The sequence below is a fragment of the Geotrypetes seraphini genome, chromosome 2, assembly GCF_902459505.1.
Source record: "Geotrypetes seraphini chromosome 2, aGeoSer1.1, whole genome shotgun sequence".
Taxonomy (NCBI): domain Eukaryota; kingdom Metazoa; phylum Chordata; class Amphibia; order Gymnophiona; family Dermophiidae; genus Geotrypetes; species Geotrypetes seraphini.
The window spans coordinates 442,080,635-442,108,289 of NC_047085.1; the positions used below are offsets into that span (position 1 = coordinate 442,080,635).

Genomic DNA, 27,655 nt, shown 5'->3' on the forward strand with positions numbered 1-27,655 from the left:
GCCTGTAGTTTCCTGGGTCTCCCCTTGCGCCCTTCTTGAAGATGGGCGTGACATTTCAGATTTGACAACAGCAGGCTTACAAAAACCAGTTCTTGGTTCAAGCTGTGAATTATGATGATGCCTGGCAGTGGTATCATGAGGGTGAGAGGCACCCGGGGCAGTGGCGCCCCTCCCCCACCCTCTTCTCCACCCTCCCTTCCCCCCCCCACACACACACTGTTGCATACGCACACTGCTTCCCTTTCCCCATACCTTTGTAACATTCTTGGCATGAGCAGCAACCCCCTAACCTGCTGTCACGCCTGCATGGGCTCTCCCTCTGATGGCACTTCCTAGGAAGTGACGTCTGAAGACGAGCCGACACAAACATCACAGCAGGTTAGGGGTTGCTGTTCGCCGCTAGGAGCGTTGCAGAGGTACGGAGGAAGGTAGGTGGTGTGCACGCCAGCGGGGAGGTGGGGAAGGAGCGGGAGAGCAGAAAGGAGGACAGGTGCCACACCCCTATCAAATCGGTGCCCAGGGAGGACTGACCCCCCCCCACCCTTTCTTGCTACACTACTGATACCTGGTAATTCCTAAGTTTCAAGGTGAAGGGATAGATCTGTGAAGGGTAAGAATGGGTAGACATAGAGCTAGACACCATTTTTTGTGTTAGAGTCATGAATAATAAGAATAATATCACTCTGCTTGGAAAGTGCTTACATATTGTGGCACTACCTCCATGATTTATTAGATCCTTGGTTGGGTCTCAAATCATAATCTGAGACTGTGCCATTCAAATGAAGAATGATCGTTAAGTGCTAATACTAATATTACTAATATTGTTATTATCGGGGATATTTTTTCAGCTGGTATGCACTGATGGGCATCTTTATTCCTGATTTCCAAAAGTGGTACATCCATCCAATTAGAGATCTCAGTACTTTATTTTTTTTTTTTCTCCAGTCATGCACAAGTTACCCTTGAACGTGTCACCTTTGGGTTGAAAGGAGACAACAATAGAACTATTTTAGTTCTTCACTAATAACTAGCCTTGTAGCCAGTAGGATTCTAATCAATACATACTATACAGCTGTTTTGAAAGGATATGAAAGTTGTGCAAATACTGTCCTCCATCCAGTAAAAAACAAAACAGTGTTTAAACTTCCATTTTGAAGCCTTTGCCAGCAATCTGGGCAGAAGAGATTTTATATCTCAAGATGTGCAATTTAAATAGTCATAAAACTCATAAATGTTGCTATCTGAAGGGAATAATTATTCGTGTGTAACAGGTCGTTGGTGAGGCTCCACCTGGAATAATGTGTTCAGTTTTGGAGGCTGTATCTGGCTAATGATGTAAAAAGATTTGAAGTGGTCAAGAGCAAAGCGATGAAATTGGTATGGGACTTGTGCCAAAAGATGTACAAGAAGAGACTGGAAGACCTGAATATGGGCTAGATTCACAAAGCAAACCGATCATGTACCGATCGGTTTGCGATCACTTTGGACTGTAGGGAGCATGAGGTAACACCTCTCAGCCGTATTTACATAGTTTTTCAATGATGAGTGGAAAGCTCCATCTTCCCCACGACCCAAAAAATTTCGACGAGCTCAATCAAAAGTCAAAAAATGATGATTTTTACTTATGATCATGAAGGCATCATCATCACAGACAAAGTTCCATGTTGAAGAAGTGTCACAGCAGTGTATTATAGTGATTTTTGTGTAAACAATGCACAGAAAAATGCACAAAACTCGACCTCAGTTGCTCTTGGCTTGGCCACTCATTCTTCATGATAACTTTCGCCCGCACATAGGGAATGTTGTCATTGAAAAACTTCACAAATATGCATGGGAGGTGTTACCTCATGCTCCCTACAACCCAGACATGAGTCCACCAGATTTCAACCTTTTTCCAAAGTTGAAACAACTTATGTGTGGATATCGTTTTGCATCTCTGAAAGAGCTTTCTTCTGCCGGTATCCGAGCCATTCGGCAACTGAACAAAAACTGAGTCTTGGATGGAATAATGAAGCTTCCCAGACGTTGGGACTCGGTCTTTGCAAAGCAGAGAGACTATATTGAAGGATTGTAAAGAAATACTTGGAAAAAAAAATAAAACATGTAAATTAAAAAAATTTGTGTACATTATTTATGAAATGACCCTTGTATATAATAAATTTCTGCAAATCAATATGACATAAAATACATCCATGATAAATTTATACAAAGCAATATAACATATGTATTTTATACTTAAAAAGCTGGTCTATCATTGGCTGCTGTGCCTTAGTCGATCAGCTCATAATTATCAGTTTGACCAACTAAGTCTTTGGCAGTTGCATTTAACCTGGAAATTCAAAGCCAGTGGCTATATACGAGACCTTGGCATTGACCACAGGAGATAGCCAGGCTGCCTCCCATGATCTGAATATCAGTCCCTGTGTCCCTAAGGGCTATATTCTATAAACGGTGCATAGCGCTCAGCAAGGTTGTCAATCGACTGCTAGGTGCCATATATAGAATCATGCCTAACGGTGCCTAAGCAGACATAGACGTCACTAGGCATCCCAAAGGTAGGTGCTATCTATTAGGCCAGTTTATCACTGGCCTAATTTATAGGTGCTTATCTCTGACACCTAATGATGTTTAAGTCAACCACGCCTACTGTTCAAGCAGGCATCGTTAGGTGTTCTTAGGCATGTTAGCCCTTAGTTACTAATGACTAGGGCTAACAATGAAACCATGGGGAAACAAGCTCCCTCCTAGTGCTGTAAAAAAACAATGGCGAACTTCGGCACTAGGAGGGAGCTTGTTTCCCCATGAGGCAGCACTTTTGGCCCAATGTTGACCAGATAAGAACGAGCAACTATCGCTAACAATTCAACATCTCCCAAGGAAGCTCTTATTAGAGCGAAACGGAGATGCTCCGTTGAGCAGAGCATAGTGTTTATTGAACAGTTACTCTATACAGCTAAGAGCTGCCCTGGGGTCTAAATAGCACTTTACAAGCTAACAAGCCTGAATATTGAGCATTATTACTCCAGGTGCAATACTTGATATGTTGCTATGCTTATAGGCATATAATAATGAGCTTCAAAGTTATAAAAGATTAAAAAGGAAAAAGTATTTAATTGAAAAAAATTTAATTGATATAAAAAGATAGAGTGATAAAAGGAAAGGCAAATGAGACCAATGATAGTTCACAATAAGTCTATCTGACAGGATTTGTTCCAAGACAGATGGCTGTGAACACTTGAGGTCTCTCGGCTTTTAAATACATTCAATATATAAATGCACTTTTCTATAACTAAGAAGACTTTGAAAATAATTCCTTCTTATATTCATCATAATAGCAGGGTTATTGGTCTTTGAATTTATATTTTGAGGATTTGTTTGTATATGCTATGTGTGTCAGATTTTTAATAAATTGTTGATTCTCATAGTTGGTTGATTGTGTCCCTTCCCCACTCTTGCTTTTGATATCTGTGTTGAGATCAACATCCTCATTTGGCTGGTGGCGAACTGTAAAATAACACATCGTAACAGTAACCTACATTGATAACTTTCACCCTAAATGCACATGTGGAGCAAAAGATATTCATCCCCATAGAGCAATATTTCTAGGAACAGGTTCATTATTAGTAGCTGGGTGAAAAAAAAAGTGGTACAAATGCTAATTACTGTGAAAGAGGTGACTTAAATAGGCAGAAAAGGGCTCAATAGGAGGAAATCTTTTTTCACTCAGAGAATAGTTAAGCTCTGGTAAAAGTGGATAGCATAGCTGGTTTTAAGAAAGGTTTGGACAAATTCCTGGAGGAAAATCCCATAGTCTGTTATTAAGACATGAGGAAGCCTCTGCTTGCTCTGGATCAGTAGCATGGAATGTTGTTACTCTTTGGATTTTGGCCAGGTACTGGTGACCTGGATTGGCCACCGTGAGAATGAGCTACTGGGCTTGATGGACCATTGGTCTGACCCAGTGGGGCTATTCTTATGTTCTTATGTAAAAAGAGACCAATGGATTTGCCCTCTCAAATTCAAATTGGTGACCAATGGATTTTCATGCCTCATTCACCTAAAGCCCCAACCAATCGGGTTTGAGAACCCACTATATATAAAGACAAACTGCAGACCTCACAGCATGCCCTGAAGAAAGCCACAGCACGATGACTGAAATGTCAGTTTGGAGGGACGTAAGAGAGGCAGATGTAGAACAAAGAACAGACCAAACGAGTATATGGACCAAACGAGTATATTAAATTTCTTTTTGAAACATCTGTTCTACCTAACCAGATGCGGGAAAAATGTAACAAGCACGATGCCAGCTGTGGAAGCCTAAAAGAACATTGCTCATATGAACTTTATTAATAGGAAAATAATTACTTTTATTTCTGTCTACAGGGGAAGAATGATCCCATCTGACCTTGAAAGAAGAATTATTGAAGTTAAACAAAAGGTAAGATTGTTACTGTTTTATTGCACTGCACTTACCCTTTATAGCACCGGCCACAGCTGTAATAGCTCCGATGCTCATAGATTTCCTATGAGCATCGGAGCTGTTACCGCCATGGCCAGCGCTAAAAACCCTAGCACAGTTTTGTAAAAGGAGGGCGGTAAGTCTGATATCAAAACTTTTTAAATATTGTTTTCCTTTGTTTTCTGTATAATTCATTAAAAAAAATATTTGCTAGTGTATGTGCTTTCTCAGATTTAATTTTAGATTCTATATGCAACCCAGTTAGGGAAGTTTGGGGGTGGAGCCTCTTCTCACCCACTTGTATTTCCAGCTCACTGGGAGCCAGCCTCCCATGGTCTGCCTCTCACTTATCTATAACTAACAAGCCTAACATCGATTCTAGTGAGCAAATCTGAAAAGGCGGCATGGTCAGGGGAGGAACATGGATTCCTAAAAGTTAGATGCACTGTTATAGAATACCCCTGATGCACGTACAAGTTAGACGTGGTATTTAGGCCTGATTCTTCTTGGCTTAAATGGGTAAGCCTAAGTGTTATGCCTGGTATGGCCACCAAGTATGATTCTATATATGCTTCGTGCCTTTTATATGAGGGTTCTTCAAAAAGTTTCCACATTTGCATATTTTCGCAGGAAATGGTAGGGGTGGCTCACTTTGCAGGTAGTGGGACAGCTGTTACGCTGTGGTGAAGATGGCTGCTAAACTTACAATTTGCTACCAAAGAGATATGGAAAAGTGATATAATTTGCTTTTGAGATATTTAATAAATAGTGTTTAAAGGAAAGGAAAAAGGAATGGGAACATGTTGCTTTGGCATTTCAAAGCTGACGTTCAAAGCGGTGGGCATTGGAGGATTAAGTGACTTGCCCAGGATCACAAGGAGCAGCACCGGGATTTGATCTCACAACCTCTGGGTGTAGATGCAGCAGTTCAACCAGTGCGGAAACTTTTTGTAGAATCGAGCTAAGCACCATTATGATGGGTGCCAATTTTTTAGGCGCTCTATATAGAATCGGGCCCAAAATATACAACGTTGTCCTTTCATAACTTGTATCATATTTTTTCCTGACAAGAACTACACATTCAGCAATTCAATTTATGGAAATCTAATTTTTCAAAGCTGACGTTTCCTAATGTTGTTTTCTGAAGAGGCTACAAAATTGTAAGCTAAAAAAAACCCCAAATCAAATTGATAATGAAATAGAACAGTATTTCCCCTTCAATTTGCTTTTTTCTTTTAAACAAATCTTACTATAGGTCATAATACAATGATGGAACACATCTGTGTGGGGAGAGTGTGGTGCAGTGGTTAAAGCTACAGCCTCAGCCCCCTGAGGATGTGGGTTCAAACCCATGCTGCTCCTTGTGACCCTGGGCAAGTCAATTAATCCCCCCATTGCCCCAGGTACATTAGATAGATTGTGAGCCCATCAGGACAGACAGGGAAAAATGTCTGAGTACCTGAATAAGTTCATGTAAACCATTCTGAGCTCCCTTGAGAGAACGGTACAAAAAATTGAATAGATAAATAAATAAAATAAGTGTGTGTAATTAATAAAAAGTCCCATTTTACAAAGCCACAGCAGCAATTCCCAGCACAGCAACTGCAGCAAATCCCATAGAAACATGATGGCAGATAAAGGCTAAATGGCCCATCCAGTCTGCCCATCCGCAGTAACCATTATCTCGTCCTCTCTCTAAGACAGGGGTAGGGAACTCCAGTCCTCAAGAGCCGTATTCCAGTTGGGTTTTCAGGATTTCCCCAATGAATATGCATGAGATCTATTTGCATGCACTGCTTTCAATGCATATTCATTGGGAAAATCCTGAAAACCCGACTGGAATACGGCTCTTGAGGACCGGAGTGCCCTACCCCTGCTCTAAGAGATCCCACGTGCTTATCCTAGGCTTTCTTGAATTCAGACACAGTCTCTGTCTCCACCACCTCTTCCGGGAGAAAGTTCCACGCATCTAGCACCCTTTCTGTAAAAAAGTATTTCCTTAGATTACTCCTGAGCCTATCACCTCTTAACTTCATCCTATGCCCTCTCAATCCAGAGCTTGAATGGTCTGCATCACATTTGCTGCACAGGAATTGTTACTGTGGCTTTGTAAAAGGGGCCCAAAATGTCTTATCTCTAATAATGATTCTTTCAGCTTCTAATAGTACAGAGAAAGGAAACAAAACTATTTTCTGCTGACAGGATATGGAGAGAAACCTATTATAACATTGATACATATTTCAGATCATGTATGTTCAATGTTGTCCTCAAATCACCTTAAAATAGGTTTGAAAAAATAAAATTCTTCCTACAATAGAGAATGCAATTAGATATTTTAAGGCTGGAGATGTATAATTAAGGTGACCATACATCCTGTTGTGAACGGGACCATCCCATTTTTAGATCCCCTGTCCCGTTGTCCCCACACACAGCTTCGGGACGCCAAAATGTCCCGTTTTCAGGGACAGCATACCGAAGCTGTGCGCGGGGACAATGGGACAGGCGATTGCTTCCCCTCCCTCCCTGCCGTGCCAAAGCTAGCCTCCCTCCAGTGCCGATTCAAACCACCACCACCATCACCCCCAGTCCACTGCCGCTGCTGCTTGCCACCCAGAAGCCTTCTTTCCAACGTCAATTCTGACGTCGGAGAGGAAGTTCTGGGAACTTCCTCTCCGACGTCAGAATTGATGTCAGGGGGGTGGAGGGGTGGAAAGAAGACTTGTAGGCCTGGCGCTTGTGCAGTGCAGTCACTGCACAAGCCTTGATGTTGCTGGGTCAGGGAAGCAGGGTGCGTGGGGCAGGGGAAGAAGGCTGGCTTGGCTTGTCGGGGGCAGGGGAAGCAGGCTGGCTTGGCATGGCTTATCGGGGAAGAAGGGTGGCTTGGGGGGGGCAGGGAGACAGAAAGAAAGAGAAAGAAATGAAAGAGAAGATGCACATTCAGAAGGAAGTGCAACTAGAGTCATGAAATCACCAGATAAAGGTAGGAAAAATGATTTTATTTTAAATTTAGTGATCAAAATGTGTCACTTTTAAGAATTTATATGTGCTGTCTATATTTTGCACTATATTTAATGGGATCCAGAGGATCCAGGATGGATCCGGGATCCAGGTGGGGGGGGGGGAATAGATCTGGGGGTCCTGTTCCATTTTGAGGAAAAAAAATAAACTGTCACGTTGTGTATAATCCAAATCTTATCTCCTTAGTTTATAATAGTTTTATACACTTGGAAATTTGCTGCCACCTACAGGCCCAAACTCCAATATTAATAGATTGGTAGCATTAATTTTTAGCAAAACTGAATTCCACTAACATATAATGAGCTATGAAAACTTTTAGTTTGCAGTCAGCATTTTAGACAACCACAATCAAAATTAGTCCAGAAGTCATAAGCATCACATTGCCAATGTTAAAGGAACAATGAATTTATAAAGTTGTTTGCTATGTAGTGCCTTGCATGAGAAATATGCAAAAACTGAGATGAGCTCAGACAGGCTAAATAAACACCTAGGACATGGAAAATAGATATGTTATTTATATGCTGTAATTATGCATTTGCAGTATACCTGTATATACCTTGGGAAAGATAGTTTTCAATGGAATTTATCCCTGTAAACATGAATGGTTGAAAATATATGTAAAATAGTTTTGCTAAAACCTATGTGGGCTATTTGGAATCCGCACTGGCTATTGAAACATTGTCTTCAAAATTTGACACAAAGATGGCTTTCAGTATTTCTTTTTTATCTTCAAATTTTCAGGGATTTGTTCCTTTCTTTGTAAGTGCCACTGCAGGGACTACTGTCTATGGTGCATTTGATCCTCTCATAGCTATTGCTGATATTTGCAAGAAATACAAGATCTGGATGCATGTCGATGTAAGTATTTTTTTTTTAAGATGCATCTGAAGCTTTCTATTGCATGACATGATGTCATGGTGTAGCATAGCATGTTCCTTTTTCATCTACAGCCTTACCTTATCTTCCCAGAAATGAGGCATGACTACACAGACGCAGTATCTTTCTTTACTTGACACTAGAAAATGACACGGGGACTTCCCCATCCCCACAGGAACTCATTTTCCTGTTCCCATGAGTTCTTTTCCTGTCCCTGCCCCATTCCTGCAAGCTCTGTCCTCATCTGCACAAGCCTCAAACTCTTTAAAATCCAAAATATTCCAGGCTTGTGCAATTAAGGCATAGCTTACAGGAATGGGGAAGGGATAGAGACAGCGACAAAACTCACAGGGGCGGGGAGGGGAAATTGAGTTCCTACAGGGATGGGAACAAATTTGTCCTCATGTCATTCTCTATTTGACACCAAATGCTCCTTATTTACGGACCACAACTCATTAACCTAAGATGTACCATGTTTCCCCGAAAATAAGACAGTGTCTTATATTAATTTTAGGCCCAAAAAACGCACTCTTATTTTCAGGGTATGTACATGATCATCTCTCTCTTCCTCTCCTTCACACCAATTCTTCCTCTTTCCTTTCTCTCACCCACAAGTGCACCATCTTTCGTCCCCTCCCTCCCATCCCTCGTGCAGTAGGACCCTTGCCCAGCTTCCCTTCCCTCCCATCCCTTGTGCAGCAGGAACCTTGCCCAGCTTCCCTTCCCTCCCTCCCATCCCTTGTGCAGCAAAATCCTTGAGCGAGCACCGCCCCCCCCCCTCCCCGAGCACCCGCACCTGCCACACAACCGAATCCCCATCCTTCCTTCCCTGCCTCCCATCCGAACCCCGCCAACCACGAGCGAGCCCTACATACCTTCCTAAGCAGCTTCGGGCCGGCAGCACTCTAAACAGGCTGCTTTGGCCTTCTCCGCCCATGAATTCACTCTGCCGCATTACTGATCAGTAACGCGGCAGAGAGAATTCATGGACAAAAGACCGAAGCGGCCTGTTTAGCCCTTTCAGGACCATAAGGATCGTAGGCCAATTTTTGTGGTTTTGACGACATTTTTATGGTAAAAAGGGCTTGCAGATGCCAAAAAATTGATTTTTTTTTGTGAAATATCATTATTTTTTTTTAAAAAAATCACACTTCTGGCTTATGGACAGTGTGGCAAGTGAATCTTCTCGTCAATCTGGCAACGACGCTAATGAATGAATGTCGGAACCAGTTTGTTTACATAAAGGCAGTATCATATGGAATCCGTACATATCAAATTTAGAACTGTAGACTATCCCAATCAAAATTTATAGGATTTTAAAGTTATGGGACAAATATGTCCCTTGGTCCTGAAAGGGTTAAAGTGCTGCCGGCCCAAAGCTGCTTAGGGAGGTATGTAGTGCTTGCGGCGGGGTTCCAATGGGAGGGAAGGATGGTGATTTGGCTGCATGGCGGGTGCGGGTGCTTGGGAGGGAGGGGGGTGCTCACTCAAGGGTTCTGCTGCACAAGGGAGGGGAGGGAAACTGCCGGCAAATTCCGGGACTAGGGCTTATTTTGGGAGTAGGGCTTACATTAAGACCTACCCCGAAAATCCTGCTAGGGTTTATTTTCGGGGTAGGTTTTATTTTCAGGGAAACATGGTATAAGCTCTCCCCTTCAGGCTAACAAACAGGTCAGGTTTTCAGGCTATCCCTATTTGAATATTCATGAGATATACAAGTACTTAAGTATATGAGGTCCATCAAGTGCAGTATTCTGTTTCTATGAGTGGCCAATCCAGATCACAAGTTGCTGGTAGGTTCTCAAAAGAGTAAAATAGGTGTCATGCTGCTTAACACAGTAATAAGCAGTGGATTTCCCCAAGACCAACCATCTCTCTGGAATTCCATGCCACTTACCATTAGAGAGGAAACTTCGCTGAAAAAAATTTCAAAACCAACTTGAAAATTTGGCTCTTTCAACAGGCTTTCACGATGGTCACAGTGTCTGGTCAATGTTGCTCCCCTCTCTTTTTTTTTTTTTAATCTTTATTGATTTTTAATCTAAAACAGTGTCATACAAATGAACAAACAGTAAGTTTAGAAACAAAGTGGAATTGTCCCAATCAGAAAGGTGAGCACCAAAAAAGTGGCGCTGGCATCTCTCCTCTTCCCCAGTGTACCATGGCACACCTGAAATCTCAAGAGGCACACAGTTTGCGATACACTGCTCTAAAGGATGCAATATCAGTTGGTTAACTTTATCCATATGTTTGTTATTGCCTTCACAAAAATATAACAGATTGGTAGGCCAAGATGTCCTTTGGCTAATGCACGTTGTATATGTTCGGTAATTTTGTTCTTTACAATGGTCTCTACCATTTTATCTGGCACCAATGTCAGGCTTGCTGGTTTATAATTTCCTGGGTCACCCTCCTATCTTCGGGTACTATACTTGATTTTAAAAATAAATCACATGCCAATGATATTAACATTAGCTCTTTCGATTGTTAAAATGTGGTTATTGAGGCTTTTCTTCAAAAATAAACAGAAAGAATTTCTTGGGTGTAAAATTCAAATGTTTCCCGATCTTTCAAGGGAAACTCAAAGGCGTCGTAGAGAATTTCTTCTCCTGAGACCAGGAGTCACTTCACTGGGGGCAACATTTTACTTGAGACAACCTTGCAAGTGTATTATTTGCCAACGTTCAGTTAAATATGTTTTCTTTGAACCTCATCAATTAAGTGCTTTCTTGGCAATGTCTCGGCTGGATGAAGGAAAATCAAGTGCTCAATAGTTATAGAGATGCTCCTATCTCAGCACTATCTGTAGTTATCTTGCTAATTATAATATATTTTCCTTTATTTTTCGTCTATGTGTAATCTTGGAATCCTAGGTTGAGGACTTGAGTGACTTAGTTAATATTTCTTTTTCTTAATTTTAAACCTTCTTTGTAAATGGTATTAAGGTATGATTTACAATGTATGTAGTATTATTTTCACTAATTCACTTTCTGTACAAGTGCTTATTTACTTGGTTTGTAAATTATGAAACTTATAAATAAATAAATCACATGTTACTAATAATGGATCAACATGGGAAAACAGAATAAAGCAGGCCCAATTTACCACAGAAGACGGAGCAATCCAAACACAAAAAGACTGTGGAAACTACAACGTTCTTGACTTTACTCTTTATTTCTTGCAAAAAAAATCTTTGAATGATATTGACAACTTATCCACATTGATAGAAATTCCACAGGCCCGACACGGGCCATGTTTCAGCAAACAAAGCCTTCCTCAAGGGTCCTAAGAGGTTAATACATGATGAAAATATTTTGAATAATGATGGATCAGCAATTTCAGGGGTAATATTCAGCCATAGACTATGTCTGGGCTCTGGCATTGAATATCCAGTTGCAGCAGCCAGTTAAAGGCATGCCAGCTGGCTGCTGATTCATTTGTCACCTTCAGGAACTGAAGATGTACATCCCTGGCCTAAGCCATCAGTGCACTGAGGATATATGTGATCAGTGCACTCTGGTTTAGCATCTGAGGATTAAATATAAGATAATAGGAATTCATGAAATAAGAAAAATCTTGCTCCTATAGCTGAAAAGTTCATTGTCACATGATTACTTTTTGGTTTCACTGTCTGTGACCAGTCAGGTTGTTGCCTTTTTGGCTGTTCAGTCTGCTTTGCTCATCTCAGTTTCCTGACACCATTTTCTTTCTAAATGACTTTTTTCCAGTTTGTTTTTCTTTACTTTTTTATTTTCATGTTACTGCATCTTGATCTTGCAGGCTACTCTCAATAAGCATTGCCCCATACTGTGGAATATTCTTTTCTCATGCTTCTAGAGCCCCCTCTAGTGGCTAGCTGACTAAACTTTAGGGAAGAAATGCACATATGCTGCTGCTTCTTGTTGTTGCTACATGTCCTCAAGTTGACCTCGACTCATGGTGACCCTTTGGATAGTTGACCTGAGCTTTTTTCAGTCCTCATTCAGACAGCTAAATTGTAACAGAGGGCATCCATAGCTATTATTTTCTGATCCATGCATTGTCATTCTTCCTCTTTTGATTTGATCATCAATACCAAGCATGTTGTTTTATTTCTTTCTCTCTTTATATTTAGCCATTTTACATACCATTAGATCAATAGTTCTCAAAATTGCCTTTCTTGTCACATGATCTGTTAGAAATATAAATGTTGACTGAAGACCAAACACAAGATGCCAGTGTAGTTTGCTTTAGCCATATATTCAAGAGAAGCTGTCGCATTTGCCCCCAGAATGTCATATATGCATGTAGCTTCCAACAACTGTACTTCTTTCCATGAAAATGGAAACTCCTTCTATACAGAGATACATTTCATTAGAAATATCTTCAAAAGGACAGGAGAATTCCAGTAACCAATTTAGTGCATGCAGACCGCTGTGCTATGAAATTTGTGTTTAAATCTCTTATCTTTCCCCTCAGGCAGCGTGGGGTGGTGGACTACTAATGTCTAGAAAGCACAGATGGAAATTAAATGGTGCTGATAGGTAGGTAAAGAATGAATTATTATTTGATACCAATCAGATATACATTATGTTAAATAATCTTTCTGTAGACCTGTGCTTGTATATCACATACAGTGCAAATCATTAATATAATGTTTGTTTTCCAGAGTTAATCTGCATATACCTAGTGGTAATAGTGTGGAGTTCATTTTGTTTAAAAATATAATTCTGGAACATTCTAGTAGGCTGCACTGAACAAACTACACGTGAGCACTAAGGGCAAGAGTCAGTATCTCTGAAGGCAGTGTATTTCAGAGGTCAGCAGAGATTATAATGATAACAGTTTATATACCGCAGGACCGTGAAGTTCTATGCGGTTTACAATGATTAAAAATGTTACAGATTGAGTAGTACTAACAGAGTTGAAGTTTAGCAATCAGTTATGGGGAAGGATTGTGCAGTGCAGCTGCCTACATACTTTAGGAACAGATATGTTTTTAGGTGTTTGAATTGTTTCAGATCTTTACCCCATAATGCTGCCTGATCTGAGAAGAGATGTTGATGATGTCTTTTAAATTACATCCTCTAACCAATGGGGAAACCAAATTCAAGTTTGAGCTTCTCATATGTTGATTGTTTGAAAAAGAGAAAAGGTCAGATATATATCTGAGGGCTAGGCCGAAAAGTACCTTAAAGCAGAAACAACCGAACTTAAACTTCACACCAGCCTCCATCGGCAACCAGTGCAAGAGTCGGTAGGAAGGAGTTACGTGATCGAACTTCTTCAGCCTAAAAATCAGCCTGACCACCGCATTTTGCACCGGTTGTAATCGCTGCAAGTTCTTCTGGGTAATTGCCAGATAAGCAATATTGCAATAGTCAAGTTGGCTTAGTATAAGGGATTGTACCATAATTCTGAACGTTGAAGCATCAAAATATGCTCTAATGGACCAAAGCTTCCAGAGACTAAAAAAACCTTTTCTAACCAAAAAGTCCACCTGGTCTTTCATGGTTAGGCCCTGGTCTAGTATTACTCCCAATACCTTCAAAGTAGATTGGATAGGGTAACTAAGTTTGTTGATGGGCAGCAATGTTTTAGTATCTAGTGGGTGTGGCGAGGCCACATCCACTAGATGTCTGAGTTTAGCTTCAGTCTAAATTTAGACATCCATTGTTCCATCACATTTAGTACTTCTGTTGCCGTAGGAGTAGCTTCAGAGAGAGAGGTAGTGAATGGGATGATGATCGTGAAGTCATCTGGTAACTAAAAAATTTTATCCCTAGTTGGGACAATTGCGCACCTAGTGATGATATGTAAACATTGAAAAGTAATGGGGACAATGGGAACCCCTGTGGAACACCAGATGGATTGCTCCAAGTGTCAGAGAGATTGTAGTTAAAGCGTACTTGATAGGTGCAGGACGTAAGGAAACCTTGAAACCAGTCTAGCACCTCACCTCTGATATCAATTGCATCTAAGCAGTGTAACAGTTTCCCATGGTCCACTAAGTCAAAGGCAGAACTCATATCAAATTGCATTATCAGGGCATTAAGGCCGCTACTAAACAAGGAACGTAAATTGTCTAAGATGGCCACGATGACTGTCTCCGTACTGAACAGAAGTCTGAAACCAGACTGAGTTTCATGTAAAAGAGAGAACTGGTCAAGATATTCCATCAATTGGGTATGTACCAATCCTTCCATAATCTTTACAAAAAATGGAATGGATGCTACTGGTCTATAGTTGGTTACTAATGCTAGAGATTCTTTACGATTTTTTGGAATTGGGGTTATTATGATGTGGCCATTATTAGTAAGGAATTTACCATTTTTTTAAATTATCAGTCAGATAGTTCAGCACAGTTAGTTTAAAGCCTAATAGGGCTGCTTTCATAATTCCTGGGGGACAGGAGTCCAAGACGTAGAATGATTTAGTGTACTTGTTATATAATTTGATATAATTATTCCATTCTAAATCTTGAAAAGTGGTTCAAATCATATCCGCTGGTATTACATTTCTTTGTACATTTATTATTTGATGTTCAAGTATGTCATTTGTCGAACAGTTATTTCTTAGGTTTTTAATTTTTGAATCGAAATGCTGTGCTAGGTCATTTGCAGAAGGTAGCTTAATATTATGCATGGGTTGAGTGTAGCGTATAGTGTCAAATAAGGTTGTGACTAGGTTGAACAGTTCTTTTGTATTGATTCCTTTCAGGCTAGTATTAGATGAGTTAATTTTGGATGAGTAAAAAGCTTTACGTTTGTCTTTTATCAATTGTTTGTAGATTTTTATGTTGGATCTCCAGTTGTTCCGGTCTGACAATTTTCCCATTTTCTTCCAGATCCTTTCCAATCGTCTTACTGCTTGTTTCATTTTTAAGAGTTCAGTGTCAAACCATTTATTATATTTATTTGAGCAGCTTTTACTATTTCGTTTAGGGGCGATTTCTTCTAAAATGGATACGCTTGTTTTCATCCAATGATCCCAGAAATCAACCTCTTCTCCTATCTTTGCTCGTAGTTCATATTGTGACCAATATTCCTCAGGGTTGATATGGCCCCTTGTGAGATGTTCTTTTGTATCCTTGAATGTGTTTTGGATTTTAGATGAGTCCAGACCCCTATGGTCCACATTTTCCCCTCTCTCTGTCATCCCCTGGGCTAACTTAAAATAGCTCCAAGGGAATCTGCGATCCAGGCATCTTTTCCACTAGTTGGTCTATCTCCCTCCCTTTGCCTTGCCTTCATAGTCATAAGGTCATAAGAGTTGCCATAATACTGTAGGACAGACCCAAGGTCCATCAAGCCCAGTATCCTGTTTCCAAAACTGGCCCTCCCAGGTTACAAGTACCTGGCAAGATCCCAAGGAATAAAACATATTATGTACTGCTTATCCTAAGAATAAGCAGCAGATTTCCTCAAGACCATCTTAATAAAGGCTTATGGACCTTTGTTTTAGGAAATTATCCATACTTTTTTAAACCCTGCTGATCTAACTGCTTTTACCACATTCTCCAGAAACAAATTCCAGAGTTTAATTATACATTGATGTTTACATATTTAAAAGGTATAAAATTTTAAGGAAACTCACAATAAATTTTGAATGCATAACAACTTTAACATTTTAAAAAATATCCAATCCATCATCCCCTTCAAACTTGACTACTGCAATGCCATTTACTTATGCCTAACAAAAAAAAGTCTTCAAAGACTCCAGCTTATCCAGAATACTGCAACCAAGTTGATCTTTGCAAAACACAAATCTGACCATGTCTCCCCACTCCTGTCCAATCTTCACTGGCTCCCAGTGATTTCCAGAATCCATTTCAAATGCTCCTGCCTGGCTTTTAAGATCATTCACGGTATCCTTCCTCCCCTAATCCCACTATCCTTTAACTCCTCGAGTCCTTACTCCACCAGACCCGCCCAAAGATATAAACTATCCTTCCCCTCTCTACGCAGTATTCTCTATGCAGGTAAACTCTCTTCTCTTCAAAATCACAGGTCTCTGGAACGACCTTACTATCCCGTTGCGGAACCTGGGCTCTCTCCAACTATTCCGCAAGCAACTGAAAACTTGGCTCTTCTCTAACATGTAATTCTATTTTCCCCCTTACTCTTCCATTCTATATATAAGCTCATGTAAACCTTTTCCTTTCTCTTCTTATATTTTAAGTTCTTATAAACCATGCCGAGCTCCACTTCCGTGGAGAGGATGCGGTATATAAACTTAAGGTTTAGTTTAGTTTAGTAAGGTGCACCAGAAAAGTAGCATTTTCATTAAAAACTTCAAAGCTATTGTAAATGAGATGATGTCAAGATATACATGCGTTGAGAGACGATTTGTCGCCTGAGACCACTGGGAAGCAAGAATCCACTGAGGAATGCAAAAATGTAGTCCTACCCGTGGTAGAACCTGAACAGTAGAAAACCTTGTGGCTCAGAAAAAACCCTCATGTGTCTGGCCAAGATGGTTGAAAAGGAAGCAACTGCTGACACAGATGGATGAGAGTCTGAACACAATCTGGAGGAAGAAACGATCTCATGAGAGTGGTGGCTAGGATTTCCCCAATGAATTATAGACATAATTACGGGGAATGAAATTTCAAAACCTAGACCAGAAGAATAGAGATGGCTGAGAGGTTGCTCAGACCACCTCCCGAGAAGAAACAGCCTTGATGAACCAGACGTTCAGAAAAAGAAAAAACCTGAAGGCCGTGTAATTGAAGAGATGCAGCCAACACAATAAGACACGTCGTGAAGACTCTGGGAGAAGATGCCAGACCAATAGCTGAGGGTTTTCAAATGAGTAATTATGTGATCACTGATGCAGTACTTGCTGTGAGAAAGGTGATCAAGAGCAGCTGTTCATTGGTTTTAGAAAACACATTTTCCAGTAGATTAGATAATTTACTTACTCTATAAACTTCAGAACATGATACATTCTGGCACAATGATTTATGTCTTCCTGAAAAGATTTCCTTTTCAGGGGCCTAGTTACTAACATGGGCTATCGTTAAGACGTGTTATTTTACCGTTAACCACAGTTATGACAAATAGGCTTACTGTATATAATAGGATCTCTGGTAAAATAGCATGAGTTAGTGATAAAATAATAAGGGGCTTCCTCAAAATCGCGTCAGGCAAGAGGGTATCCGCACATGCGCACATGCCCTCTTGCCCGATGAGAGCAGGCAACAGGGGGGCGGGGATAGGGCAGGATTTGGGGCAGGACTGGGGCATAATGGGGCAGGGATGAGTGGAACTGGGCAAGCCTATGGCGGGTCTAGGGGTCAGGATTTTACTAATCATCCTTCTAGCTTTTTCCATCGCCTTTTCAACCTGTTTGGCCACTTTAATCATCACATACTATCACACCCAAGTCCAGTTCCTCTTTCATGCATAAAAGTTCTTCATCCCCTAAACTATACTGTTCCCTTGAGTCTCTGTAGCCCAAATGCATGACTTTGCCTTTCTTAGCATTAAATCATAGCTGCCAAATTTCAGACCATTTCTCAAACTTCACTAGATCCTTCCTAATGTTATTCACATCATCAGGAATGTTTACTCTGTTGAAGATTTTGGTATCATCTGCAGAGGCAAATCTTACCAGTCAGCCCTTCAGCAATATTGCTTACAAGGCCCAAGACACAAACCTTGAGACACAACTAGAAACATCCCATTCCTCAGAGCAATCTCCATTGACCACCACCCTCTGTCACCTTCCAATCAACTAGTTCCTGACCCAGTTCGTCACTTTGTGGCCTTTGGTATCTGGACCAATCAGAGTCTTAGGCCACTTCCAGGACATTCCAGGATACACTGGGAAGGAGGCCTAAGGCTCTGATTGGTCCAAGTGCTTAAGGCCCTTCCTATGAGAGGGGCTTTAGGTATCTTAGCAAATCAGGTCCTTAGTCCCTCTCCAGTGTATCCCAAGATGCACTGGGAAGAGGAAGTCCTGCAATTTTGGAAGAGGCGAGCCTGCTATCAGGAGGGAGTGGGCATCCCTCTTGCTGGCCTTCTTCAAAGGTATGGGGGATTCAGGGGGTGTTGGGTGAGATGTTGGGGTGTCGGGTGGGGTGTTGCAATATTGGGTGGGGTGTCAGGGTTTCAGGGTATCGATGTGGCCCAGCAGCAGGAAGTATGGGGGAAGTGTCAGGGGTGTTAGGCAGGAGGGAGGGAGCATCCCCCTGCCATGCAGATGTGTGGGAGGGTGAAGCATCAGGGATGTTAGGCAGGAAGGGGTGGACATCCCTCCTGCCACATGGATGGTATCGCTGGATCCTCTGCCACTGCTGGCTCAGCTGATCGAGGCAGGGGTATGTTCCCCCCAATCATCTGAGCCAGCATGACTCCCCATAGCTGTTGTTTTGGGGAGTCCTGCTGGCTCTGCTGATTGGGGAGTACCTTGCCATGATCAGTTGAGCCAGCAGCAGTGTCTACTTTTAGGAGAGAAATGTAGGCCAGCATTTTACAACATGTAATTAAACTATAGAATTTATTGCCAGAGAATGTGGTGAAAGCAGTTAGCTTAGCAGGGTTTTAAAAAGGCTTGGATAATTTCTTAAATAGGCCATTATTGAGATAGCCTGGGGAAATTCACTGCTTATTCCTAGGATAAATAGAATCAAATCAGTTTTATTACTTGGGTTCTAGCTAGGAACTTGGGACCTGGGTTGGCCACTGTTGGAAACAGGATACTGGACTAGATGAACTTTTAGTTTGTTCAAGTATGGCAATTCTTAGGTTCTTATATTTATAATACTAGCTTAGCACAAATCTTACACCTAACGTTAGGCATGACCACTTACACCTATAGAAACTTGGCTTAAATGCTGATGCACAACTACAAGAAGCGAATTATGTGGAGCCATGAAACTTAAGTTATTCCACACATTTCATTTCAATTATATGAGAAAAAAAAAAGAGAAAAAAAGTCTGAATAAGAAGAGGAAAAAGAATACAATGTAGATGAGGAAGCAGAGAGCAGAAGACAGTACATAACGGAGAAGTGCAATTATATTTTGTGGAGGAACAAAAGAAACAGAATTGAGAGGGAAAGGAGCAATAATAAAAAAATAAAAATAAAAAAAAATAGATAATATGTAAAATAAACATGGAAATGCAATAAAAGTTACAAGAATGATTCGTTTACTTTTGATTAGGACTGTAATCTCTTTTTCCTACTGAATCACTGACTTCATTTGCATTTGATTCTTAAAGTCAGGTCAAATGTTTTGGTTCACCAGTCATAAATTTTGCAGCAGTAGGTGTCCTACCGCCATCTGGCAGCCAATCGGGACTCTCGTTTTTAGAAAAAATTCTGTGAGGAAGGATGCCTGCGAGGAGGGCATCTATAGTGCATCTATGGAGATGCATAGGGATGCTTAAATGTACCCAAGGCGAGGTGTGGTCATGGTTTTGCCCAGAAGTGACATGAGAGAGTTACCTTAAATGATGCCTGCAAAATGCTGGCCTACATTTAAGGTGCCTGTCAGGAAAACTAGCTGCGAGTCTATAAAGCAGGGATGCCCACACTTTTTGGGCTTGCGAGCCACTTTTAAAATGACCAAGTCAAAATGATCCACCAACAATAAAATTTTTAAAAACACAAAGCACACTGTACGCAGAGAAAATGTTAATTATCATTTGTATTCGGGGGGGGGGAGGGTTCAACTAGCAACAACTGTTCTAGGGCAGGGGTAGGCAATTCCAGTCCGCGAAAGCCACCCACAGGTCAGGCTTTCAGGATATCCACAATAAATATGCATGAGATAGATTTGCATGTCAAGGAGGCAGTGCATGCAAATCCATCTCATACATATTCATTGTGGATATCCTGAAAACCTGACCTGCCTGTGGCTCTTGAGGACCGGAATTGCCTACTCCTGTTATAAGGTATCAGAAATGGTAAATCTAAACATTATTAACAATAAGGAAACTGGCCATTTATGATATGCTTCTGAGTGTGGAGGAACAGATTAAGGCCCCCTCTTACAAAGCAAGTACTGTGCAGCAAATGTTCTGATGCCCATCCAATACTTAAGAACATTGGAGCATTTACAGCTTGGGCCTTAGCTATAGGGCTTCATAGAAACCCTAAGGCAGAAAAGGAATTTCTTTACAATAATTAGCAAGAAAAAGTCCTACATTTTGCAGTTTTTATTTTCTTTTGAGGCAAAATGCTTATGGTGCAAAGCGCTTACTGCCTTGTGTTCATTTGGAACCCTGTGTTCAATAATTATTGTCGCACTAAAATACTTTACTTGAAAATACAAATTCTTTTTGGACCTATGCCATTAGCAGCAGGCATCTCTACCAAGTACTTTAATGACATTGGGTTTGTTTTGTTTTTTTATCAATCGGTATATTCAGTCTCCCCATCCAATCATCACCCTATGTTTTATGGTGACATGGTAAACTTGAGTTGAATAATATTAATTTTGCTGCTATGTATAATTCAAAAGTACCATCTTGTGTCCTTCAAACAGAGAGCTGTGTGGAAATTATTAACTATAAGCATGTTTATAAGCTAGACCAAATCTGAGGGACTATAGTGCCAAGAATAAGCTTTTAATATAGAGTAAAAGTATACTTTCCTTTAACCATGTCTTTGCAATTATTTGATCGCTTGTGGATTGTGTGATGGAAAATTTCAGTTGTGTTGAAGCTTGCTGTGTGTTCAACTATCAGTACTAAATAACATGTTTCTTTTATTGTGATCCAGCCTGAGACTGCTTTGGCTGGATATATTGAGCCCTTGTACCGCTCTGTGGTACGGCCACACCTCGAATACTTTGCGCAGTTCTGGCCACCACATCTCAAAAAAGATATAGCAGAATTAGAAAAGGTACAGAGAAGGGTGACAAAAATGATAAAAAGGATGGAACAACTTCCCTATGAGGAAAGGCTAAAGCGGCTACGGCTCTTCAGCTTGGAGAAAAGACGGCTCAGGGGTGATATGATAGAGATCTATAAAATAAAGAGTGATGTGCAAAGGGTAGATGTCAATCACTTGTTCACTCTTTCCAAAAATACTAGGTCTAGGAGACATGTGATGAGGCTACTAAGTAGAGAAAATATTTCTTCACACAATGTGTAATTAAACTCTGGAATTCATTACCAGAGAATGTGATGAAATCAGTTAGCAGGGTTTAAAAAAGGCTTGGATAATTTCCTAAAAGAGATGTCCATAGGCCATTATTGAGATGGCTTAGGGAAATCCACTGCTTTGACACGCAGCTTCTGATTGGTAAGGCCTGACTTTAGTACAGGAAGAGGCGGTCGGAACATACAGCGAGTGATTTCCTTCACTCACCGGCGCTCTGGCTGCCCTCTCCTGCCTCTCCAGCTGCCCTCTCCTGCCTCCCCTGCCCGGTCATTCACAGTCGGAAAATACCGAAATGACCGGAACCGCGAACCGCCGACCACGAATTCACGGGGGAGCACTGTACTCCATTTTCAGAACCTGGGTTACACACATAGTTCCTCCTTCAAGCTCTCCTCCCATGCCCAAAAAAAGAAATTAATCTACATTTGTAAATGACTCAAGCAGGTATAAATAATAAACATGAAAATACATGTATATGTGTTATAGAACATATGTAGACTTTCAAGGCCCACCCATAACACATGCCATGGCATAAATGTATAAGCAGTGCCTATTGTCAAATTGTTTCTTATTATATCAATTTACATATGTGCAAGCCTCCTAAAATGGTTTCCTAAATCTGACTGAATAAATAATTATTTTAAAGCTCATTTTTCGTGTGTTTCTGTAGGGCTAATTCGGTGACATGGAATCCACATAAGATGATGGGTGTTCCACTGCAGTGCTCTGCTTTGCTAGTGAGAGAAGAGGTACCAGTTTCCATGTTCATTTCATTCTGGATTTCAGTTGCAAACTATCAGCTTTGTATGGGTGTGGTGCTGTATTTTTCTTTCATTATGTTGTACTTATTAGGTTGAAAAGACGGTGACCCGTCAAAAGCGTGCATGACTTTGGCACGCCGACAATCCCGTGGTGACATTTGCATGCAGGACATATGCGCGCTGCCACTTCTGCCACTTTGAAGCCTTTCCATTAATGTTCTGAGGAAGGGGACCCCCCCCCCCCACTACACTGAAAACTCCCAAACAGCGAAAACGGAAAGGTCAATGGGAGTTTTCAGTGTACTTGGGGGGTTCACCCCAAATCCCCTGCAAATGGGAGCGCAAGAACTTGTACATGTACTGGTGGAGTTCCCCCATACCCCCCTCACAGCGCTAACGGGAAGGCTTCAAAGCCGTAGAAGTGGCGGCGCACATATGTCCTGCACGCATATGTTGCCACGGGATTGTCAGCGTGCCAAAGTCCTGCGCGCTTTTGACGGTATGCCAAAAAGACAGGTGGAAATCACATCTAAAGGGCTGGTTCCAGCAAATGGTGCTCAAAATTCAGCACCATAAAAAAATCAGCACTGAATGGTATTCTGGGCATTGCAGGATCAGTTCCCTTTCTGGAATTCTGCTTAATTCGGGGGCCCATGACCAATTTCTGGTGCGAGGACTTACACCAACTGACACCAGATGTAAATCCAGGCACACAAGTTGGGCGCAGATCCATACTATTCTGTAACACGCTGTGTATTTCAAGGGAATGCCCCCGACCTGCCTATCGTCATGCCCCCTTTGCAGGTCCATGCAGAAACACTTATTTATTTAATTCGTTTTCTATCCCATTCTTCCCAAAGAGCTCAGAATGGATTTTCTTTATATATTTATATATTTAATTATTTATAGTCTGCATATCCTACAATTCTATGCAGATTACAAATTATTTAGGTACTCAAGCATTTTTCTCTATCTGTCTCAGCGGACTCACACTATCTAAAGTACCTGGGGTTACAGGTTGACATACATAATATACAGTTAACAGGTTATAGTTTGCCATAGTTACAGTACAAGTTTTTTTGATACAAGCTTTTATCCTAACTCGACACAAACTAGGGATCTTATACCAATATACCTCGTCATGTACATGTTTCTCCATTACATACATTGGCATCTAGTAATATGGAGAATTCAATTTAAGATCTTAATTTTAGTGTATAAGGCTTTGAATCATTCCATACCGAAAGTGGTGGCTTCTTTATTGGAGTCATATGCACTTCCACACTCTGTGCTCTCAGTCGAAGAACTTACTGGTTGTTCCTTCTGTTCAACTTACATCTACAACAACTACCGTATTTTCACGTAGATAACGCGCACCCGTGTAAAATGCGCACACGGGTATAGCGCACGAAAAACACAAATCTATGTACAGAAATTTTTATATACCGCGCACACCCGTATACCGCGCATGCTGCCCGACTCTCTGGTCACCGCCCGACTCTCCTTTCCCCCGCCCCCGACTCTCCTTTCGCCCGCTCCGACTCTCCTCTCCCCCTTGAAGTCCTGTCCCCATCCTGAAAGCCTGATGCCCCCGACGTCCGATTCACCCCCCCCCCCGCAGGACCGTTCGCACCCCCACCGCAAAGGACCGCTCGCACGCACCCGCACCCCGAAGGACCGCTCGCACGCACTCCCACCCGCACCCGCACCTCTTGCCCCGATCGTGTCGGGTGTCGGGACCACCAAGAGGAAGCAGCAGGACACCGGTAGGAGCTTCTACATGATGGGGGGGGGTCGGAAGGCTGTGGGGGTGCGGGTGTGGGTGGGAGTGCGTGCGAGCGGTCCTTCGGGGTGGGGGTGCGAGCGGTCCTGCGGGGGGTGAATCGGACGTCGGGGGGGAACTATTTAAAAAAAAATTTGTACAACGCGCTCACGCGTATAACGTGTGAGGGTATGCGTGGTACGTAAAAACCACGTATAACGCGCACGTTATATGCGAGAAAATATGGTAGTCGGTCTTGTGTCTTTGGTGTGGTAGGTCCTCTGTTATGGAATTATCTTCCTTAGTCAGTCTGTCTGATCCCTACCTTTTTATCTTTTCACAAGAGTTTGAAGGCTCATTTTAAAAACTAAAAAATTAAATGTTGTTTTTAACATTTAATTTTTTTAGTTCACATCATATCGACTATTGGTTTTATAAGTCACTGTCAGATTTAGGATTTCTCCATCAAGGCCAAACTAGCTATAGATCGGAAAAAAAACACAATCTAAAGCTGTATTTGACCCGAAGTCAGTCCACCTATAATCCTTTTTCCTCAGCATCCCTAAACTAATGGCAGACATAGATCCCACGAACAGCATCCTAGAGGAAAAAGTCACAGCTTGGCACATGGGTATTAAATCACTCTATGAAAGTCTAGTAAAAGTAAAGGAAACTAAACCAAATCTACAATAATTTTCATCTCCATGGTTCACAGAAGCCTTGAGAGCAAAGAAAAGCAAAGTCAGGAAAGTGGAAAAAACTTGGTGCTGAATGCAAAGCACTGAGGACAAATCCACCTGGAAAAAGATCATTGAAGACTACAAACTAGCAACACATGAGACTAAAAAGGCCCATTTCTCCAAACTACTATCGAAGATCCCAAACAGATCAAAGGCCATCTTCACATTGACAAAAAAACTGTTCTCTGCCTCACAAGAGAATAATCAGTTCCCACAAAGTAATCCTCTCCACTTTCTTCCATGAGAAAATACCAAATAACAGATGCCATACAGCCCGACAATGCACATGGACCAGAAACTCTCGATCACTTCAAACCAATGGCCTATGACGACTTAAAAACCATAGTAGATTTTCTAAACCCCACAACCTCCATACTAGACCAATTCCCCTCTTCCACTCTTTTATCAGTCATAGAAGTCTTCCTAGAATCCATCCTGCCATTAATAAATGAGTCCTTACTATTGGGTATGATTCCACAGAGTTGGAAATCCACGGTAGTCAGACAACTTCTAAAGAAACCTAGCTTAAATCCAGACAAACCAAGTAATTTCAGACCTGTCTCACACCTCCCGTTCATGTCTAAAATCCTGGAAAAGGTGGTACTTGTACAGCTATGGGATTTCATAGAAAAAACGGCTCCCTCTCTCAGTGGCGTACCAAGGGGGGGGGCGGGAGGGGTGGTCCGCCCCGGGTGCCAGCCCTGAAGGGGTGCTCCCGGCCTTGCCGTTCAGTCCCCCCCACACCCCCGAAGGACCGCTCGCCCCACTGACCTTCCTGCACCACCTGTGAAGCAGCAAGCAGCAGGATCGCGAGGTCAGCTATCCCTGAGCTGCTTGGGCGCTGCTTCCTGCGCCGCGGTCCCGCCCCTCCTCTGACATCAGAGGAGGGGCGGGAACGCGGCGCAGGAAGCAGTGCCTAAGCAGCGCAGGGATAGCTGACGTCGCGATCCTGCTGCGGCTGCTTCATAGGTGGTGCAGGAAGGTCAGTGGGGCGAGTGGTCCTTCGGGGGTGGTGGGGACTGAACGGCAAGGCCGGGAGCATAGGTAGTGCTGCTTCATAGGTGGTGCGGGGAGGCCAGGGGGGCGAGCGGTCCTTCAGGGTGGGGCGGGTGGGCAGGCAGGCAGGCATTCAAGGGGGAGGGGGGGGGTGACAGGCAGGCAGGCCTTCAAGGGGGGGGACAGGCCTTCGGGGGGGTGTGCAGACCTTCAAGGGGAAGGGACAGGCCTTCAAGGGGGGACAGGTCTACAAGGGGGGACAGGTCTACAAGGGGGTGGGCAGGCCTACAAGGGGGTGGGACAGGCCTTCAGGGGGGGGTGCAGGCTTTCAGGGGGGGTGCAGGACTTCAGGGGGGGTGCAGGCCTTCAAGGGGGGGACAGGCCTTCAAGGGGGGGACAGGCAGGCAGGCCTACAAGGGGGGGACAGGCCTACAAGGGGGTGGGACAGGCCTTCAAGGGGGGGACAGGCCTTCAGGGGGGGACAGGCAGGCAGGCCTACAAGGGGGGGACAGGCCTACAAGGGGGTGGGACAGGCCTACAAGGGGGTGGGACAGGCCTTCAAGGGGGGGACAGGCCTTCAGGGGGGTGCAGGCCTTTGGGGGGGTGCAGACCTTCAAGGGGGGGGACAGGCCTTCAAGGGGGGGACAGGCAGGCAGGTCTTCAAGGTGGGGGGACAGGCCTACAAGGGGGAGGGACAGGCCTTCAAGGGGGGGACAGGCCTACAAGGGGGTGGGACAGGCCTTCAAGGGGGGTGCAGGCCTTCAAGGGGGGACAGGCAGACCTTTAAGGGGGGACAGGCCTTTGGGGGGGACCCTGGTTTAGAAGTACACGGAGGGAAGGGGGTGTTCAAAAAGACGTGCATATGCCAAACTTTGGGGGGGGGGATGAAGAAATAATGGGTCTGAAAATAGAGGAGAGGGAGAGAAATGATGGACCATGAGATTTAGGGAGGGAAGGAACTGAAAGGGAGAGAAATTGGACACAAGGGATGGTGTGGAGGAGGGATAGAGATACTGGATAGGAGGGTAATTGGGAAAAGAAAGGAAGAGATGGTGGACTCTGGGGTGGTGGGGAAGGAGGGAGAGATGCCGGATGAAAGGGTAGTTAAGAAAAGATGGATCTGTGGAGGGAGATGAAAAAAAGGAAAGATACCAGACTTCCTGGGGAGGGAAGGGAAATGGAAAGGGAGGACAGAGTTGGCAGATGGATGGTTAGCACGCAGAAAGAAGAAAGATGGAGACCCTGGCAAGCAAGTTATCAGAAGAAAACCAGAGCCTTGGACCAACAAGATTTGAAATATAACCAGACACCAAAAGGTAGAAAAATTAATTTTATTTTCTGTTTTGTGATTATAATATGTCAGATTTGAAATGTGTATCCTGACAGAGCTGGTGTTGGACTGCAAACGTGAGCTAGGATTTAACAGAGAGAGGAAAAGTCCTTTTTGTTTCTTTATTTTATTTACACCACAGCGCCAGTGTGGTTAGGAGAAGCCAAAGGGGGTGAAAAAGCTATAAAACCCACCAGGAGTTTTGAAAAAAAATCACCCAACTGGGCAGGAAAATCGAATTGAAAAACCAATTCAATAGGCTGAATCGAATCGAAATTTTTTTTCTTGAATCTGGCAGCATTAGTTTGCACTACTGTCTTAGACTTTAGGACCTGGGATTGGGGAGAGATGGCATCCTCAGTACTTTATAATGCAAGTGAAACGAGGATTTGGTCAGACTTTTGAAGGGTCTGCAGAAAAAAAATATTGTATAGGCCGGGGACATGAAACAGCAGGAAATGGGAACTTTTCTTCCTTCTATTTTTGTGAATGGAAAGGCTGAGGATGTCAGAGAGTTCAGTTAAAATATGTGCTTTATAAGAAAATATAATAATGTGTTTTATAAAGTTTATAGCATAGCTGGCCTACCCAGTGAGGTGTTTCTAGTGGTGGTGGTGG

General features: G+C 42.6%; 1 protein-coding gene across 1 annotated transcript in view; it reads left to right on the top strand.

The window, feature by feature from the left end:
• The window catches only part of GAD2 (glutamate decarboxylase 2), a 149,260-nt gene that overhangs the window by 102,331 nt on the left and 19,274 nt on the right, over nt 1–27,655 (top strand). The window contains exons 9-12 of the mRNA XM_033934223.1: nt 4,384–4,438; nt 8,219–8,335; nt 12,812–12,876; nt 22,119–22,197. Coding sequence (XP_033790114.1) covers nt 4,384–4,438; nt 8,219–8,335; nt 12,812–12,876; nt 22,119–22,197 — 316 coding nt within the window. The remainder of the gene's footprint in view (nt 1–4,383; nt 4,439–8,218; nt 8,336–12,811; nt 12,877–22,118; nt 22,198–27,655) is intronic.